General features: G+C 37.6%; 2 protein-coding genes across 2 annotated transcripts in view; both read right to left on the bottom strand.

The window, feature by feature from the left end:
* LOC150077152 (flavin-containing monooxygenase 5-like) overlaps positions 1–12394 on the bottom strand; it is an 82031-nt gene extending 69637 nt beyond the window's left edge. Inside the window, exon 1 of the mRNA XM_090385794.1 lies at positions 12340–12394. Coding sequence (XP_090241920.1) covers positions 12340–12394 — 55 coding nt within the window. The remainder of the gene's footprint in view (positions 1–12339) is intronic.
* Positions 12395–15818: 3424 nt separating this feature from the next.
* The window catches only part of LOC150077151 (beta-alanine transporter-like), an 80497-nt gene continuing 77804 nt past the window's right edge, over positions 15819–18511 (bottom strand). Inside the window, exon 10 of the mRNA XM_090386211.1 lies at positions 15819–16306. Within this exon, the coding sequence (XP_090242337.1) occupies positions 16183–16306 (124 nt within the window). The 3' untranslated portion in view covers positions 15819–16182. The remainder of the gene's footprint in view (positions 16307–18511) is intronic.

Here is an 18511-nt window from a genome sequence, read left to right as displayed (position 1 = left end):
ATAAGAACACAGGCGTTACGCTTTTTCTTTATGTCCGCAACATCCTGAAATATCTTTCCTGTGAGGACAGTTTTCACCTTGGAAAAGAGGAAGAGGTCCGCCGATGCTGGATCGGGGAAGTAGGGCTGATGGTTGATCTATACAATGTCATGTTTCGTCAGAAATGTCTTCACAACAAGCGCGAAATGAGTAGGGACATTGTTGTTCAACAAGAACTAGCTGCCTTTCTCTCGAAATTGCAGCCTCACCAAGAAATGCACTTCAATAAAGTTTAAAGCACCTGTACCTAGAACGCAGCATTGACTCTCTCCCCTTCCAGTACAAATTCCTTGTGAATGAACCTTGTTTGTCGAAAAACATGATCAGCATAGTCTTGATCCTGGACTTCTGTAAATGAAACGTTTTGGGCCTTGGTGACGATTTTGAAGTCCACTGCATAGGATTGTTTAGATTTGTCAAAACAATTGGGATTGTTTTGGCAAGTCCAGATGAAAGTCTACGTCGCGAGGCTGTGCGGTACAAATTTTCAGAGACCTTCCTTTTTCCTAAATATTCAGGAAGAATTTTACAAATCATCTCCTTATTCATATCCAACTTATCAGCCATTATCCTATCCTGAGGATGAAACGGCGATCTCTTGCCACAATTTCCTGAACTTTTGCAACTCTTTCCTCATTTCAAGAGGTTGACGGACGCCAACTTCTTGAGTCATTGCAAACATCCTCACGGTCGTCTTTGAACCGCGTATACCATTCAGACACACTGACGACTTAACGTTTCTTCACCATAGACAGTTTTTGTTTAATATTTCTTATAAACACACGAAATATTAAACAAAAACTGGAAAAAATCTATGTAAACTGGGAAAAATCTGCAACAAAAACTTGTTGCAGATTTTATCCAGTTTAAAGCAAAACTTGATATTCGTTTGTTGATCCGTTGCAAAATAGTGACACGGAATGTTAACGCTACTGACGAAACTGGTTGTTACTTGCAACCTGTCAGCCTACTTGACCATCTGTTGGAGGAAGTTTGAACTACAACATACCACTTCCATTTATTTTCACACTCATATATATATATATATATATATATATATATATATATATATAATTTTTTTTTTTTGTAAATACAGGGTGCTTCATAACACAACTTACTATATGGATTGATTCAGGACCTGAAAACAGTGAAAATAGTGTATACAGTATAATGTGATTCTCAACGGAGCTCTGGCTGAAAACTGCTTAGCCAATTTTTTTTTAAATTGGCTAAGCAGTTTTCAGTGATAAAAAATAAATAAATAAAAATAATAAATGTGTCTAATGCGAATAGCCATTTCACTAGATACGTGAAATTATTTAAAAATATACAATATAATAATAATGCTTATACTTATTATTTTATGGTTTTATGTTTTACCATTGAAAATTCCTAGCCATATTTTTTAATTCAAAAAGCCGTAGCTTCGCATCCGTTCAGAATCGGACACCGGTTTATATGAACCTTTTCCATTATTTCCAGTTCCTCAATTGATCCTAAAAGTACGGCCCATATGTTATGACATGCCATATATATATGCACACACACACACACACACACACACTGCCCTACCATTAATATCAGGACACCTGCCTTTAGACAAAAAAGAGCTTTTATTGTGTCATTTAATATTGTGTGCTGAAACCTTTTGCTTTTATGACGGCCTTCAATCTTCGCGGCATACTCTCAACCAGTTTTTTATAAACGTCAGGTGATATATGTTCCTCCACTCGGCCTTTAACGCAGCCACCCGTTCGGCCTTGTTCTTTGGGCGATCTCAAAGTGCACGTACCCTACAATCCAATACATCCCAAAGATGCTCGATAGGGTTCAGATCAGACTCAGGGCTGGCCAATCCAACTTTTCTACACCCATGTCCTCAAACGACTCTGTTACGACCCGAGCAGTATGGCATGGCGCGTTGTCTTGCTGATACAGGTATTGCCATAATGTTGGAAGTGCATAATTGTTTAGGCTCTCCTAGTATTGCACAGCATTCATGGTTTTGTCGATAACGACTAATGGACCCAAACCAAACCATGAAAAGCAACTCCATACCATGACGCTGCCTCCACCAAACTTCGTTGTTGGGAAGGTAGAATCAGGAAGGAACTCTTTCCCTGGCATTCGCCACACCCAGGAACGGCCATCAGACTGGTAGAGTGCGAACCTCTACTCGTCTGTCCATAGAACTGTTTTCCACTGCTCTACAGTTCAGGATTCGCGCTTTTTACATCATGTTAATCGGCGTCTAGCATTTGTTGAGGTGATCAATGGCTTGTGAACAGCTGCACGACCATTGTAACCCATATCATGTAGTGTCCTTCGTATTGTACTGTACACTGTACTTTCAGCGCTGACATTAGTCCCAATATTCTTATAGAGGGTTTATGTGACCTGAGACAATAGCAAATTACGATTTTCGGGCACAGTTCTTCGCAGATTCTCTTGTCTCGTTCTGTTAGTTTCGGGGTTTACCTGGTCGTTTTTTGACAGATTCAGTCCCATTCCTCTTCCATTTGCATATAGCATCACTAACCGTTGTCCTAGGAATCCCTAGAGTGACTGCGATGTACATAACGCTTATGTGGCATACTACTATCATTCCACTTTGGAAGTCTGTTACTATTGAACGTGTCATCTTGCGTGCCCACTTTTGCAATTGTATGTTCGAAGACCAGTGTGCATATTTATAGCAGGTTCTGTGACGTGTTGAATGCATAGGACTTGTTTCCCCATCCATGGAAGGGGATCCGGATATTAATGGTAAGGCAGTGTATATATTGAAGTACGTTTCTATGTAACATTTTTTTTTTTTTTTTGAATAATAAATAATTGTAATGCAATGTGTAATCACTTATTTAAGTATTTACTAGTTTACCAGCGCTCTGACTTGGTTCAAAGGTTTGTATCAAAACACACCTTTGAACGCAGTTATTTAGGAGCGGTAATTCATAATCTTCGAGAGGTACACTGTACTTTCAGTGCTGAAAGGTGATTTCTAAAAATCATTGCATGATTACGTATACTATACTGTATTAAGTTTTTGTTACTGCTGCCATCTATCGGTCAGAAATTAAACTTTCTGTTTCAAAAATACAGTTTCTTGTGAATGATTTGAATATATATATAGCGCAGGAGTGGGACCATGAAAATTTCGTAATTTTTACGTTCTCTAATATATATGAATTATGAAAACATTTTTCATTATTTATATATATTTAGTAGTTAAAAAATAAGGGATTACCTGAGTGATAAAATTACAACCCAAGTATGGGGTGTACAGAAAGGCAGGATACGTTAGAATTGTGATGCATGTAGTGCAGGCTGAAAAACTGCTTAAGCGTTCTTAGCCGAATTTCAAGGTGAAAGTACTTATTTGAGTTAAATCAAATACGTACTATATGAGTTAACTATTCTTGTAAAACGACTACTTGTAAGCACTTCTGACCTATGTGTGATATAATCTGTATACTGATATAATCTGAAATAACCTGTATACTGGGGCTGTGCCACAGTATACAGGTTATTCAATACAGATTATATTTCAGAGGTATAATGTGAATTCAAGGAATTTTAGAAAGCAAGGAAATTGAGAAAGAGAAAAAGGAGATGAACTAACAAAATTATTAATACACCACAGAGCTTATGCCTACCCAAATACACACTTCGTCATTCTCGATTGTGCAGCGGCGCCTCCGTAGCCAGGTGGGAAAGAGCAGCAGTGCGTAGCACACGCTTCTTGATTAGACCTGGGTTCGAGCCCACCACCAAATACGGAGGATGCGGAAAGGTCAAGGAATGACTACCGCATATTCCCGGAGCAATATGGCCTTAGTTGCTAATGCTCCTTAAAAAAAAAAAAACAGATTGTGCAGCAGCAGATTAGTTGGAATCTCTGCGATTGGATAACAAAACAAATACCTTAATTCGTTACAGGTGCTATTTACATTTTTTAATGCTACAGTAGGCACGAATGAATTTCACCTTAGAATTTCTTAGATGCCGCATCCCCATACTTGTTCATTCTAGTCATATTGAATAATGATATTAAGAGTAGGAGATCTGAACAATTACTTAACAAGTACAGGACAACATTAGGGAAAAAGCCGTAAATTAGGATTAAATTTAGAATTGTCTGCAATCTTGCTCAGACACGATGGGAGGGAGTACATGTTCAGAGCTTTGTCAATCATGTCAGCCCCCCCTGGAGACATTGTGTAAGGCCCAGGCTTATGATGAGGGCAGACCATCGTCCTATGTGTAGAAATTTCGACACCATTTTAACAGTCCGTCATATTTTAATTGAATGTCCTTCTTTCTATAATGATCGTCGTTTATGTTTTAGCCATCTGTCTGAGCCTTATACACTGAGACAGATTTTATCGGACAACGACAACATGTCAGCTATATTTTAAGTTTTTACAACTTATTAATCTAAATAACTTTATCTAGAATGTTTTTATCGTTTTATGTTTTATTAACTTTTTATATCGTATACTCTTTCACAATAATATATAAACAATTATAATATTATAGTTTTATATTTTATACCTAATCAATGGGTGCTGCTCTTCGTGGACTAATGTTATTAGTGGAGTCCCACAGGGTTCGGTGTTGGGTCCTCTGTTGTTTTGTATATTTATCAATGATATTGATGAAGGCATATCAGGCTTAGTGTCGAAGTTTGCAGATGATACAAAGGTTGGCAGGGTTGTTAATGACAGTATGCTACTGCAACAGGATCTAGATAAATTGAGCAGATGGGCTAAGAAGTGGCAACTGAAGTTTAACCTTGACAAATGCAAAGTACTGCATATGGGTAGAAGTAACCCCAGAGAAACGTACCAACTGTATAGTACTACACTTAGGGTGGTAGAAAATGAAAAAGACCTAGGAGTAATTGTGCAGTCAGATATGAAATTTTCTGAGAAATGCAGACAGGCTGCCAGGGCAAGTCATGGGGGTTTTGCCAATGATATAGAGGGATTTTGCTAGCAGGGAAAAGGAGGTGACTGTCCCTCTGTATAAGGCAATGGTCAGACCACGCCTTGAGTACTGCGTACAGGTCTGGAGGCCTCATTTTAGGAAGGATGTCGATTTGCTTGAGCGTGTACAGAAGGGCAACAAGATTGGTGAGGGGAACAAAGGGGTGCTCTTACCAAGAGAGGCTTACGTTCTGCAAATTGCAGTGGCTGGAGACTAGGTACCTGCGCGGTGATCTGATTGAGGTGTATAGGGCCTTGAATGGATTGAGCACGCTGAATTCTGATGGGATCCTTCCACTTGTTCAGATTACGAACCTAAGGGGGCATAAATTCAAATTAAGAAAAGATAGATGTAGAATAGATGTGCGGAAATTTGCCTTTAGCCAGCGGGTGGTTAATTGCTGGAACAAACTTCCATCTGGCGTTGCGGAAGTTGATAGGTTAAATAAATTTAAGGACGAAGTGGACGGGCATTTGGAGGGAATGGTGCGATTTTTTTTTTTTTTTTTTGGCTGATACTGCATAAGCTCATACACTTGCTTTCTTGCATCACATGCCACTACTACTACTACTACCACTACCTTTTTGACTTGGCGCATTATAGCCTTAGCTGCTAATGCGCCATAAAATCCTAAAACAAACTAGGCTTATGGGGTAGAATTTTTCCCAGCGTGTTCTGTGTTTGTTAACAGGAGAGACTGTTTTACAGAGAGGGAATACATTTAAATAGAAGGGGTGGAAGAATATTTGCTGACCCTATCGAGACAGTATTAAATGGGCTGGAAAACTGCTACCTTGGGGTGGGTGATTCTATTGGAGCATAGTGGAAAGCAGGGTGTCGGGGATTTCAAGCCTTGCTGTATGTCCTCATGGAACAAGTACAGTATATACATGGGAAGCAGGGCTCCCACTCACTAATTTTAAAAAAAAAACTTAGATTGCAACTTAAATAAACCCCCAAAAAAACTTAGTTTTCATCATATAGTATAGCAGCACAAATAAGATAAAACTTGTGCATAAATATCTTTTATTTAATTGTAATTAGAATTTTCATCCCATTCAGTTCCCTCCACATTTATTTTTTGAAGTTCTTTCATTTTTTTCAAACGTTCTTCTTATCTTTTATGACAAGCTCCTTGTATGACTTCTTTTACCAATTCTGATTTAGGTTTCCATATATAGCAATTTTGATTAGATCTATTTATCGCCTGTTTTGCCACTAGTCGATCTTTCACAGTTTCTGGTTTAAGGAAGTTTGTGGCTTTTGTTTTTATATGTTTTACTTGGGAGAAGATTTTTTCTACGCTTGCCGAAGAGTGAGGTAAAATAGTTAGACTGGTCATAAAGTTAGATAAAATCTCATATTTAGAATTATTAAAGCCATCTTTTACATTACATAACGGATACCAAAACTCAGGGATGGTTTTGTAAGAGAGATCTAAATCTTGATTTAAGAAATGATCTCCATTCATCATCTAGAAGATCTATTTTGTCTTCAGAAACAAGGTGAGGGAACTGCATTGCTAAATGGAAAATTGAGGATGGCGATTTGGCACAATCATGTATCACTGCTGGGCCAAGAACATTGAGACTGGCGATAATTCCATTGTCATTTAGAGGAAATCTTTTTCTGATTTCCATACAAAGTTCAACAAGAAATTTTAAACGATCATTTTTAAACCTGCTTTCACTGTCACTAAGTTGCGTTGAATTTAATAAGGCCATACAACGGCCTCCCAAATATATTTTATTCAGAGGCTTATGATTTATTGCATTGCTTGGATCAATTTCAACCAGCTTGCACGAAGTAATGACTTCTTTTATGAAAAAAACTAAGAATATTTTTATACGCAATTAAAACCATTGAATGAAGTAAGTGCAATCTGAAATGTTCAGATTGAAATTCAATATTCAGGCAGTTTATTTTCTCCAGTACATATCCTAAAAACAACATATGCTTAGTTCCTTTGGTGATCATAGTATTGTAAATATTCCCTCCACCATCGATTTTGTCAATATTTGATTGAGACTGAAAATAAAGAACTAACGCATCCCACTGCTCAATAATAATTTTTATTACATTGCCACGGGATAACCAACATGTTTGTGCTAATTTGGGGATTTTATACTTAGCAGTATCTACAACATCTTGAATCATTTTGAACTCGTTTAATCTTTTATTACTACGGTAAAAATAATAAGAGATATCTTTTATAAATATTTCTAGATATGATGGGTAGTACCTTGACTGAATGACTAGCACATAATGCAAAAGAATGGCAAACACATTCCATTATAAATACTGATGGTACATCCTTTTTAGCAATGACTGGAACCCACTCTTAGTACCCATCATAGAGGCACAATTATCACTTCCAAAGCCAACGAGATTACTTATTTGAATGTTTTTTTTTCGATGAAAAGATCTTTTACATCTTGATAAAGCCCTTCTGAAGTACCATTTTCGACACAAACAGTGTCAAGTAATACATCTACAACATCAAGTTTTTTAATATCAAAATATCTAACAACAACAGCTAGAACTTGCGATAAAGATAAATCTGTACTTTCATCTATTATCATTGAAAACTTGTTGTTTCTGCATATGTTAGAAACGTATATTTTTTTCATGATAGGCTATGCCATCTTGTATAAGATAACAGACTTTAGTCGCCTTTATCTGAACTTGTTTTGCAATATTGCTATCATGAAATGCTTTCTTACATGCTTCTATAAGGTGATCACATTGCGCAAATGGAATATTATGCTCAGAAATTAGTGCAGCAATTGTTAACTCTGCCTTTGCTAATTCTTCATTCTCCGTAGGTTTACTTTTTGTGAAGAACGTGTTTAACGTTGAACTTGTCTTAGCAATATTTGCACTTTTTTTATGTTTAACTGTATTTTTATGCGCTAGCAACATCGATTTATTGGCATTCTTTAATTTCATTTCACAACAAATACAGTAAGACACATTTTTTTTCATTACTGTCTTCTTTCAACCAAACCTTTAATTCCGGATCTTCTAACCATTCATTCCTAAAATTTTGAGTATACCACCGTTTACTCATCTTTCTCCGTGGGGAACAAGTTTCAGACATTGTGGGCAATTTGTGGGTATGGCTAGTTAGCAGTTATTTAAAAATGTTCTATAAAATAAAAAATAAAGCACTAATCCATTAACATAAAATAGAAATAGTCACTACAATTTAAATTTATTATATCACTGTATTTAGTACACGCTTAAATTTAAAAATCACATCAAATAATGCAATAATACCACGAACGATCAAGAAAGACTGTGCAGTAAAGAGTGCCTTCCGCCTGCTCAATAGGCTGCGCATACATGTTAGTAACACGAACGAAAACCATAGTGTAGAACCCTGGAAAACTTTGAAATCCTTTTACATTTGTAGTATTTTGTACAAGCACTTGAGATATTACAAATTATGATCAGTATTGTTAGAATATACAATTAAGAAAATTGTAAACTGTTATTAAATGTATTAAATTTTATTGTATTTACAAGAAATAAAAATAAATTTTGACTTAAAATTAAAAATTACCAAAAAAACCCAGATAATGAGATATTTTTGTGAAAAAACCTATCAACCCAGATGACAATCAAAAAACCCAGATCTGGCTGGAAAAACCCAGGCGTGGGAGCCCTGATGGGAAGGGTTAGGATAACTAAGAGTAAGAAAATGTGCACTTACACCAATTCTAGGAGCATAGTTAATAAACTTGATGAATTTGAAGAACTGATTAAGCCATCGAATGTAGACATTGTGAAGATATCGGAGAAATGGTTTCACTCAGACATAAGGGATACAGAATTTGGATATGTGGTGTATAATGTGAACATGTAGTGTACAAGAAGGGGCTTATGTTCTTAGTTAAGAAGCATATTAAATCTAAGGCAGCGCATCTAGTCTACATGGGTGGCCTGTGCAATGTTGAATCAGTTTGGTGTGACATTAAGCAGTCGGTGACTGTGATGAGTATAACGAACAACTATACAGAGAAATAGAGTGGACCAGTAAATCAGTATGTCTTATAATGGGGGATTTTAATTTTCCAGATATTGACTGGAACTTGTAGATTGGTCACTCACACACTAGCATGACTTTTTTGTGGGTTTATTGGATGACTGTTTTCTATGCTAGCATGTTAGAGAGGCAATAAGAGAGACCAATATTCTTGATCTGATTATCAGCAGCAATTCTTCATGTATTAAGAATCTTCATGTAAAAGACACACTAGGTGGTAGTGATAACAGTGTACTGATGTGGGATTTACTTAGACATAACTACTGTCAATGGTAAACAGAAGGGCTTTTGCTTTCGTAAGGGTGACTACATTCGTATCAGACAGTTTTTAAATTCTATACGGTGGTTCCACCTGATGGTGTTACCAACAGCAAATTCTAAATGGGAAGCATTCAGGAAAGTACAGTAATTGTAGAAGCTACTAGGCTTTTCATACCAAGTAAGAAATACCGCTCCAGATTTAGACCTAAATGGATGTTGGATAAATTGACGAGTCTTGGTGCACAGAAGAAAAATTCATGGGATGCATAACATTATCATGTGACACAGAACAGAAGCTTATGATAGATATCAACTAGTTTGAAATCTAGTCACAAAGGAGGTTAGGCAAGCTAAGGCAGCTTTCGAGCGGTCTGTCAAATAATGCCAAGAAAAACAGCAAAGACATCTCTACTTATACTAATAACAGAAGGAAGGGGTTGAATCACTTTAGTCCATTTGGTTATATGGCACAATATGGATGACCTTAGTTTTTGATGCGCCTAAAACCCTACAACAAACAAACAAAAAGTAGGTAAACAAACCCTTAGCCATAGTTATGAGAACATCTTTGGAATCAGGAGAGGTCCCTATGGACTGAAGATTTGCAAATGTATTCCAATTCACAAAGGGGGATCAAAAGGTGACAGGAGTAATTACAGGCCTGTTAGCTTACCTTCTATTCCAGGGAATCCCTGGTTAAAAAAGTAATGCAGGACCATCTAGACAGGAATGCAATTATAATGCAGCCACAGCATGGATTTGTTAAGGGGAAATCTTATCTGACCATTCTGATTGGATATTATCATGCAGTAACAAAAGAACTGGACGTAAAAAATAACTTTGATATCGTATACTTAGATTTCTGGAAAGCTTTTGAACCCACGTGTGCAAGTCCTGAAATCCGGCACCTAGTATACTGGAGGTGACCTTGTATACAAGGAAGGAGGATATGGCGCCACACCACATGGAGAAATGCCGCCCCTTTATGTTACCAGGCAATGCGATGTGGTTGATGATTCTCATCAATCCGTGCAACACCACCACTTTTCTTATTGGGAACATGAAGTGGTGGAACCCATTTCTAGTCTCCAAAGCAATGCTCCTGAGTTAATCGATCTCAAGTGAAATTACCATTGTTTTTTTCTCACGGAAACTCAGGTTTTATCTGCAGCAAACGGAAAACCGACCTCAGAACACATGACATTTACAGACAATGTACAGGGAGCAATATGGCCTTAGTAGATAATACTCCTAAAACCCCCTACAGTAACAACTGCAGATCACAACTTGGTGATGGGGTCTTCTCGAGTGGAGTCTTTCTCTCATGACCATTCTCAACCTCGTGTTGTGTAACATTACAAGAATGCAAAATGGAGTGATCTGCGAGATTTCTTTTCCTTGCTCCGAATTATTGTTTCAAATCTGCTGATGTTAAAATTTGCTCAGACCGTATCAGTGAAATTATTCTTGTAGGGATGAAATTCTTACACGTTGTGAAAAAGGCCTATAAAATTCCTTCCGTCTTCGATGGGACTCGAATTCAGGTTCAGGTGTTTTCCACCCGGTGTGGGGAGGATCCTGTCAATCGGCGATCCTGTCAATTGTGCTACTCACGAAGTCGTGACTTGAGGTGCAGAGAGGACCAGTCACCTCGACGGTGTACTTAGAAGAGTTGTTTGTTAGGTAAGGATAGAGTGTGTTGGCTGTGTGGTTAGGATTGACTGCTATTTGGTAGGTAAACGGTCTGTGCGAGGTCATTAGTTGCAAAAGCCTCAACATCTCGACAAGCTGGTACCTAGCTGGAGTTGTGAACATTCAAATCACCAAGGAAAATCACTTCACTTTTGGACTGGAGAAAGTCAAGTTTCAAAGAGAGGAAGTCAATGCTTTTAAAGTGATTAATGGAGTTGAGAAAACGATAAAGGCAGCAGGTGAATTTGACAGAAAGGAGCAGGAGATTTTAAGCCAAAGATGAGATTCCAAATTACTGAGTCTCTGACAGGGAATATCGGAGAGCACATAATGACAATTACTATATTTGAAATGAAAGAAATCGTTTAGCGAATAACTAGGACAACTGAGATGAGAAAGGGTTGAATCAAACGATAATTGGGATTCTGTCAGAAAAGGTATGTGGGGTTTAGCAGACTGTAAGTGGAAATGAACATCACTGAGATAGGATCTGAGACCATGTATATTTGGAAATGAACATCATTGAGATTGTATCTGAGACCATGTATATTTGTGAAATGAACGAGAAAATTTGGGTGTTTAGATCTTTTCGCAAATAAGTTTGTTCTATTACTGAATTCATGATGCATTCAGTCGTAAGAAAAGGCAGGGGAGGACATGTTGTATGGAGTAATGAAGATTTTGGATATTGCGTACACACGGCAAGAATATGTATATCCAGCTCCTTGACATAAATGGCCTCGACAATGCCCCAAGCGTACACACTATTCGGATTCCCTCCAGTCATTATCTGGCAGAGTAGAGACATCGAAATCATTCATTTGCTGATCCGGAAGACTTCTAGAGTTACCAATAGGTTCGGTCCGGTGGACTATCTAGTGACCGGCTTACGAACACCATTTTACTGCCGCACCCTCGAAATGTAAGAAAGATCGGATCCCGTCTTGATGTCCATTATAACCTCAAAAGACATCAATCATACAATGCGATATAAGAAATGTGGGGGATTGCCGTATTCCACACTCCACCTTAAAATCTCGTGCTGTATGTAAACCTTGGTGTTTCAATAAATATGCTAAAGCTGTTCAAGATAAAAATATTGAATATCGCAATTGGCTTGTATTCAATTCTCCAGGTTCATTTTCTGCCTACACGAAAGCTCGCAACAATTGTAAGGCAGTTATTAATCAATCCGAACTATATTTTGAATAAGCTAAGAGTACAAAACTTGTTCTCGTTCGAATGGTAGTCAAGCATTCTAGTGTCTTGCCAAAGCTATTGGCTGCAAGTTGCCACATCTCTGTTCCTACCTGTTTCAAAACTAAATGGTTCTATTGCAATCTCAGCTAAAGATAAAGCTGACATGCTAGCATCCTATTTTTATTCTAACTCATGTATTGATCTTGATAAACCACCTCCTACCATTCCCAGTACACTTCATTCAGTGTCTCCTGTGGTCTTCCGTCAAAAGGATGCCACTAGAATTTTCAACAGCTTTAATGCCAAAAAGCACCAAGACCTGATGGTATTTCTCCACGTTTTTTCAAAACCTGTGCTCCTGTGCTTACTCCTGTTCTGTCACCTTTTTACATTTCCTTATTCCACCGCCAGTTACCATTCTGCTTAGAAATTTGCTCATATCCAGCCAGTTCCTAAAAAAGGTGATAAATCCCTTCCATTCCATTATCGTCCCATTGCACTTTTAAGCTTTCCAGATTAAGGGAAAAATCTATTAACAGTCAACTCCTAAACTTTCTAGAAACCGTCCATTAGATCAATGATCGCCAGTATAGATTCTGTCAGTGTCGATTCCCTGGTGATATACTGGCTTATGTTACCCATCGATGAACAAAAATCAATGGAAAACCCTTGCGAAACTCAAGCAGTTGCTCTTGACATCTCAAAGGCTTTTGATCGTGTTTAGCATACAGGTCTGTTAAATAAGCTTCCATCTTATGATTTTCCAGCTGTTTTTGTAGTAGGGTATCAGTTTTCTTTCTGACCGCTCATTGCGTGTAATGGTAAATGGATCTCTCTCTCTTCTAACATCTCCACTAATGCAGGTGTTCTCCAAGGTTCTTCCTTCTTCCACTTGTATATTATTAATCTTCTCCCATTGACCGGAAATCGATCCATAGTTTTGTTGGTCATAGCACATTGCATTCCACCTTCCAGTTTGAGAAACTTTCCCCTGCACAAACAGCTTCAACTTTTTGAATATCCACTGCCAATTCCCTAAATGCTGATATCCTGATAATTATGCAGTGGGATAAAGATAACTTAGATTATTTCAATCATTCTAAAACTCAGTCATGTCTTATATCTCGCAAAATGATTCATTCTTCTGCTCCTATGCTTATCTTCGATGACACTGAGATGCTAAACAAGATCACATATCTCTATTAGGGATTACCTTGACTTCTAATCTGCCTTGATATAAGCACATCACAAATATTGCTTCCTCTGAATAAAAAAAAACTGGTTATTCTCCTTCGCTCCCGGCGTTACTGTTCTTCTAAACAGATGCTCACTCTGTACAAATCGCAAATCCGCCCTAACATGGAGCACCGTCCCTCGATCTGGGCGGTGCCTTATAACTTCTCTCTGTCTTCTACATTCCATTCAAAGAAAAGCAGTTAGGTTAATTAATGATCCATCTCTAACAAGGCCTCTCCACTCAATCTCATAGATGTTCTTTTTCTGTTGCATGCCAGGTGTAAAGGCATGCAAAGGAAAGATGTAGAACTGCTGGAATGGGTGCGCAGAGGGTGCAGCGAGATTTGTAAGGGAACGAAACGGTGGTTTTGCCAAGAAAGGCATCAGTTCTGCAAATAGCAGCGTCTGGAGACTAGGCACCTGCTAGGTGATCTGATTGAAGTGTTTAAGGCTTTGAATAGATTGAGCAAGCTCAATGCTATACACATAGGGGCATAAGTTGAAATTGAGGAAGGATGGTTGCAGGCTATATGTGCGGAAGTTTCCTTTCAGCTGGTGGGTGGTTGGTTGTTGTAAAAAATATTCCATCTGTTGTGGAGATGGATATTTTGAATAAATTCAAGGAAGAACTAGACAAATTATTGGAGGAGATGGACAAGTGATATGGGAGGCTTTTTTTTATTCTGTCTAATACTTTATAAGCCACCACTACTAATAATAAAAGTAGTCGTATTTTTGTTTGGATCTGTGCTTAGATGTACCGAGAGCCGTAGCGTTTCCCCAAGATTTTGTTCTGTAACATGCAGAATAAATATCGATTGCTTTGGTTCATATTATATGAAAACGTTGCGAGCAGTTCAGTCATGCAGTTTCATAATTAGTATATTGTTAAGTTCATGCCTTGGGCATAAGCCTCGTAAGTTGAAGGCGCTCCATTAAAAATAGGAACCCGAAATCAACCAGTTTATTAAGTAATGACTATTATGAGAAACTTTAGCCATTCCCCATACAGCCGTTTCATTGTTGACTAGCACCTGATCAATGGAGAGTTAGGTATAGATAAATTGGGACAAGAGTTTAAAAACTTTTCATCGTTTTAATTGAACTGAACTGAACGAAACGACCATTAGGACGGTGTAAATTTCAGTGTCTCCATAGACGAAGGGGCAAGAAATTAACCCTAACTTAAATTTATACCACGCATGGAACAAAAAACCTGATACTGATGGAGTTGCAATTGGATGCTACAGCTTATCTGGAAATAATTTCTTTCCAGGTGCATCACTTCATGGCTGCAGTGTATCCATTTGTGAGTGGTTTCTTCCAATAGGATAATCGCCTTGTTACAAGGCCAGAATTGTACAGAGTACGATGTAAATTTCATTGAGTATCCTTGGTGTGGCAGACACTCAATGAAATTTACCCTAACTTATATTTATACCGAGAAAGGAACAAAGAGCATGATACCGGTGGAGCAGCATTTGGATGCCACAGCTTATCTGTAAATAGTACCCGACCAGACATCGCTTCATGGCTGCAGTATATCCATCTGTGAGTAGCTTTTTCTAACAGGATAATGTGCCTTGTTACAAGGCCAGAATTGTACAGAACTGATTCCAGAAAAAAATAGTGAAATTCAGCCTGCTGCGGTGGCCTTCCCAGTCACCAGATCTCAGTGAGGTGCGAAATGGAAACGAACTCTTCGGAGTAGAGATCCGCAGCCATCCAATTTGCAACGACTGTGGGAAGGAATTGAATAAACATCGATCGGCATTATATCTGTGGCACATACCTAGTTAAATCCATTCCACGACGAATCCTGGCTTTTCTGGAGGAGAATCTACTCGTTCTTAGATAGGTGTACCTCCTAATAAAGTGGCCACTTAATGTGTATACTTGTGGTAATAACTATTTAATCTGCTTTTTAATAACTATTTAATGTAAAAAAATATTTGTTTAAGAATTTCGATTCTTGGATTGGGAAATTACGAAATAAATCAGAGCGTTGTACTGAATAAACTTGCTTCATATTGACTTTATTCATAGGCAGAGCAGTACTTATTTCAAAATTTTATATAGATCATTTATGCTAAGGGTTCGTTAAGGGTTTTTTCCCCCCTTTTTCTATTTAAGAATTACAGTTAAGAATTGACGCATATACAAGCTGTCAATGCTGAAGCTAGTAAGGCCTATTTGTAAATGCACATGTAAAATCTGGACTTTCGAACTTCGAAAGTCAAGATTTAAATATATATATATATATATATATATATATATATTTTTTTTTTTTTTTTTTTTTTTTGTCCCTATCTGAACAAGAGCCGGCACCCCTTAAATTTGCTTTAGCGTTAAGAAGTACTTAGTTACTTAATAACCAGATGTGGAGTCGGTTTTATCGCACGTACTGAAATCATAAAAAAAGCGTCAGCTTGGAGAGTCGTGCTACATTCTAGGCACGTGACCAGCTGGCCTTCCACACACAAGTTGGGTATGTTCTGATAACAGAATACCTACTCTGCCTCCTATTTGAGTCCCTCAATAGAAACTAACCCAAAAATTTTCAAATGTTCGTAAAACTTATGCATATGAATCAACGTATTGAATTATGCATAGGAATGGCAAAACAGGTGATTCACTTCCACGAGTAGCATCCGGATCTCAGCCCACAGATTAGACACCCCTGATCTACATTACCACTTGTTGGCACAGTCATCTACTTAGTAGCCGACAGCAGGAATTGATGAATTATCAATCTCGATATGATAAACTGGACTCGAAATCTCTACTGCGGGTTTTTCTTTTTCTTTCTTCCCATCATCGTTATTGGCGGATTTCCTCAAACTGGAATATAAAAATAGAGAACGTTATAAGTAGAACGATTTAATACAAATTATATCATACGAGTAATACCTAAGTTTCTGAATAGCGTTTCTGTAAATAAATATGAAAATAAAAAGATTGGCTTCTAATATAATTATATTATTACACTCAATAATGTACAGAATGATTGTAATATAAAGGTTAATATTTTGCAACGATGTTTTGCAAGAAAGCACAAACAAAAATGTAGAGGTATTTTTGGATTTAAAGCACTATTATCTAGTGATAACCGTCCTGAAAATAGCATGAGATCATTTCCACTCTGGTGTACGGCAGCTGATGAAAAATAAATTTTCATTTGACCAGGTAACTAGTCGCTTCTAAGCAATCTTAGTTACCTGCTCAACTCTTTTAATAACGGATACCCAAAGTTGAATTGGAAACAGACAAGAAGGCGATATTATTTTTCATAATGAATGCATATACATTGGTAGGAAATCGGTTTAAGTTTTTCTACGTTTCTGCTTTATGATTCAGTAAATCATTTAAAATTGGGAAATAATGATGAAAAAAAAAAAAAACATATCGCAGAGTAGAGCGGAATATAATTTTTTTTTTCAATTGAGTTTTTATCCCACGTAATGCCTTACGCACAGTCTATACACTAAACTAGATTTAATCGGTAGAATATTAATCGGCATATTAGAAAATCTTCTATCAATTCCATCTAATTCTAGAACGGTAAAACATCAAATCAGAAGGAAAGATACTAGACTGCAGGCCACAGAAGAAAATTGAGAAATTAAATTAGACCATAAAACAGAATATATTTTGCTATCTAGACTGAAATCGCTAATAGTAATAACTTGCCATTTTCAGCATTAGCAATAGCTAATGATGCAAAAAAAGCAAGCTTATACAACACACCAAAAAAAAAAAAAAAAATTCATTACTCCACTTTGTTTCCTTCTAGTTTGTTCCCTGAATTTATTTAAGCTATCCACTTCCACAACAACAGATAAAATTTTCTTCCAGCAATCAACAATCTCTGGCTAAAAGCAAACTGTCGCACCTCTATTCTGCAACTGTCCCTCCTCATTTTGAATATGTGCACTCTGATGTGTGTAGTTTGAGCAAGAGGAATAATCCCATTAGCGTTGAGCTTGTCTTAAACACCTCCAATTCATAACGTTAAACACCTCAATCAGATCACCTGCCAAGTGCCTAATCTCTAGACGCTGCAATTTGCAAAACTGAAGCCTTTCTTGGTAAGAGCACCCTTGGTTCCCCTCACCAATCCCGTTGCCGTTCTCTGTACTTTCCGACAGCTCTACATCCATCCTAAAATGAGGCCTCCGGAATCTGTATGCAGTCAGTACTCAAGATGTGGTCTGACCATTGCCTTACACAACTGGACCATCACCTCCTTATTCCTGCTGGTAAAATTCCTGTATATCATTGAAAAAACCCCATGAGCTGTCCTGGCAGCCTTTATACATTGCTCAGAGAACTTCATATCTGACTGCACAATTTTGTGGTTACTGCTAACCATATGTAGTACTTTGCTTTGCCAGTGTTAAACTTTGTCATTCCTGTCATTAACCACCCTGCCAACCTTTGTATCATCAGCCAGCTTGGACATTAAGCCTGATATGCCTTCATCAGTATCATTGATGAATATAGAAAACAACGATGGGCCCAATACAGAACCCTGGGGGACTCCACTAGTAACATTTGTTCGCGAAGAGCAGCGTCTGTTGATTACCACTCTCTGTCTTCTCCCACTCAACAATCCCTTTATCCATAACAACACTTTGCCCTTAATACCACACTGCTCCAACTCCAATTTGTACAGTAGTCTTTTATGTGCAACAGTTTCAAAAGCTTTCCTGAAATTCGAGTATATTATATCAAAATTATTTTTTGCATCCAGTTCCTTTGTAACCTCATCGTAATATCCAACGAAATTGGTCAGACAAGGTTTCTTTTTAACAAATTAATTGCTCTGTCTGAAGTATAATTACAGCCTTGTCTAGATGATCCTGCATTATTTATTTTACCAGTGACTCCGTTATTTTCCTTAGAACAGTAGTTAAACTCACAGGTCTGTAATAACTCATGTTGCCTTTTGAGTCCCAATTCATGACAAACATCGGAGGATGGCATCGTCTGATGTTTGTCATGAATGGAAAGGTTTCTGGGAATCCGTCTTGCAAAAACTTGGGA

This window comes from Mastigoproctus giganteus, chromosome 12, assembly GCF_048544385.1.
Source record: "Mastigoproctus giganteus isolate SK-2022 chromosome 12, ASM4854438v1, whole genome shotgun sequence".
NCBI classification, from domain to species: Eukaryota; Metazoa; Arthropoda; class Arachnida; order Uropygi; family Thelyphonidae; genus Mastigoproctus; species Mastigoproctus giganteus.
This window is presented reverse-complemented; position numbering and strand designations above follow the sequence as displayed.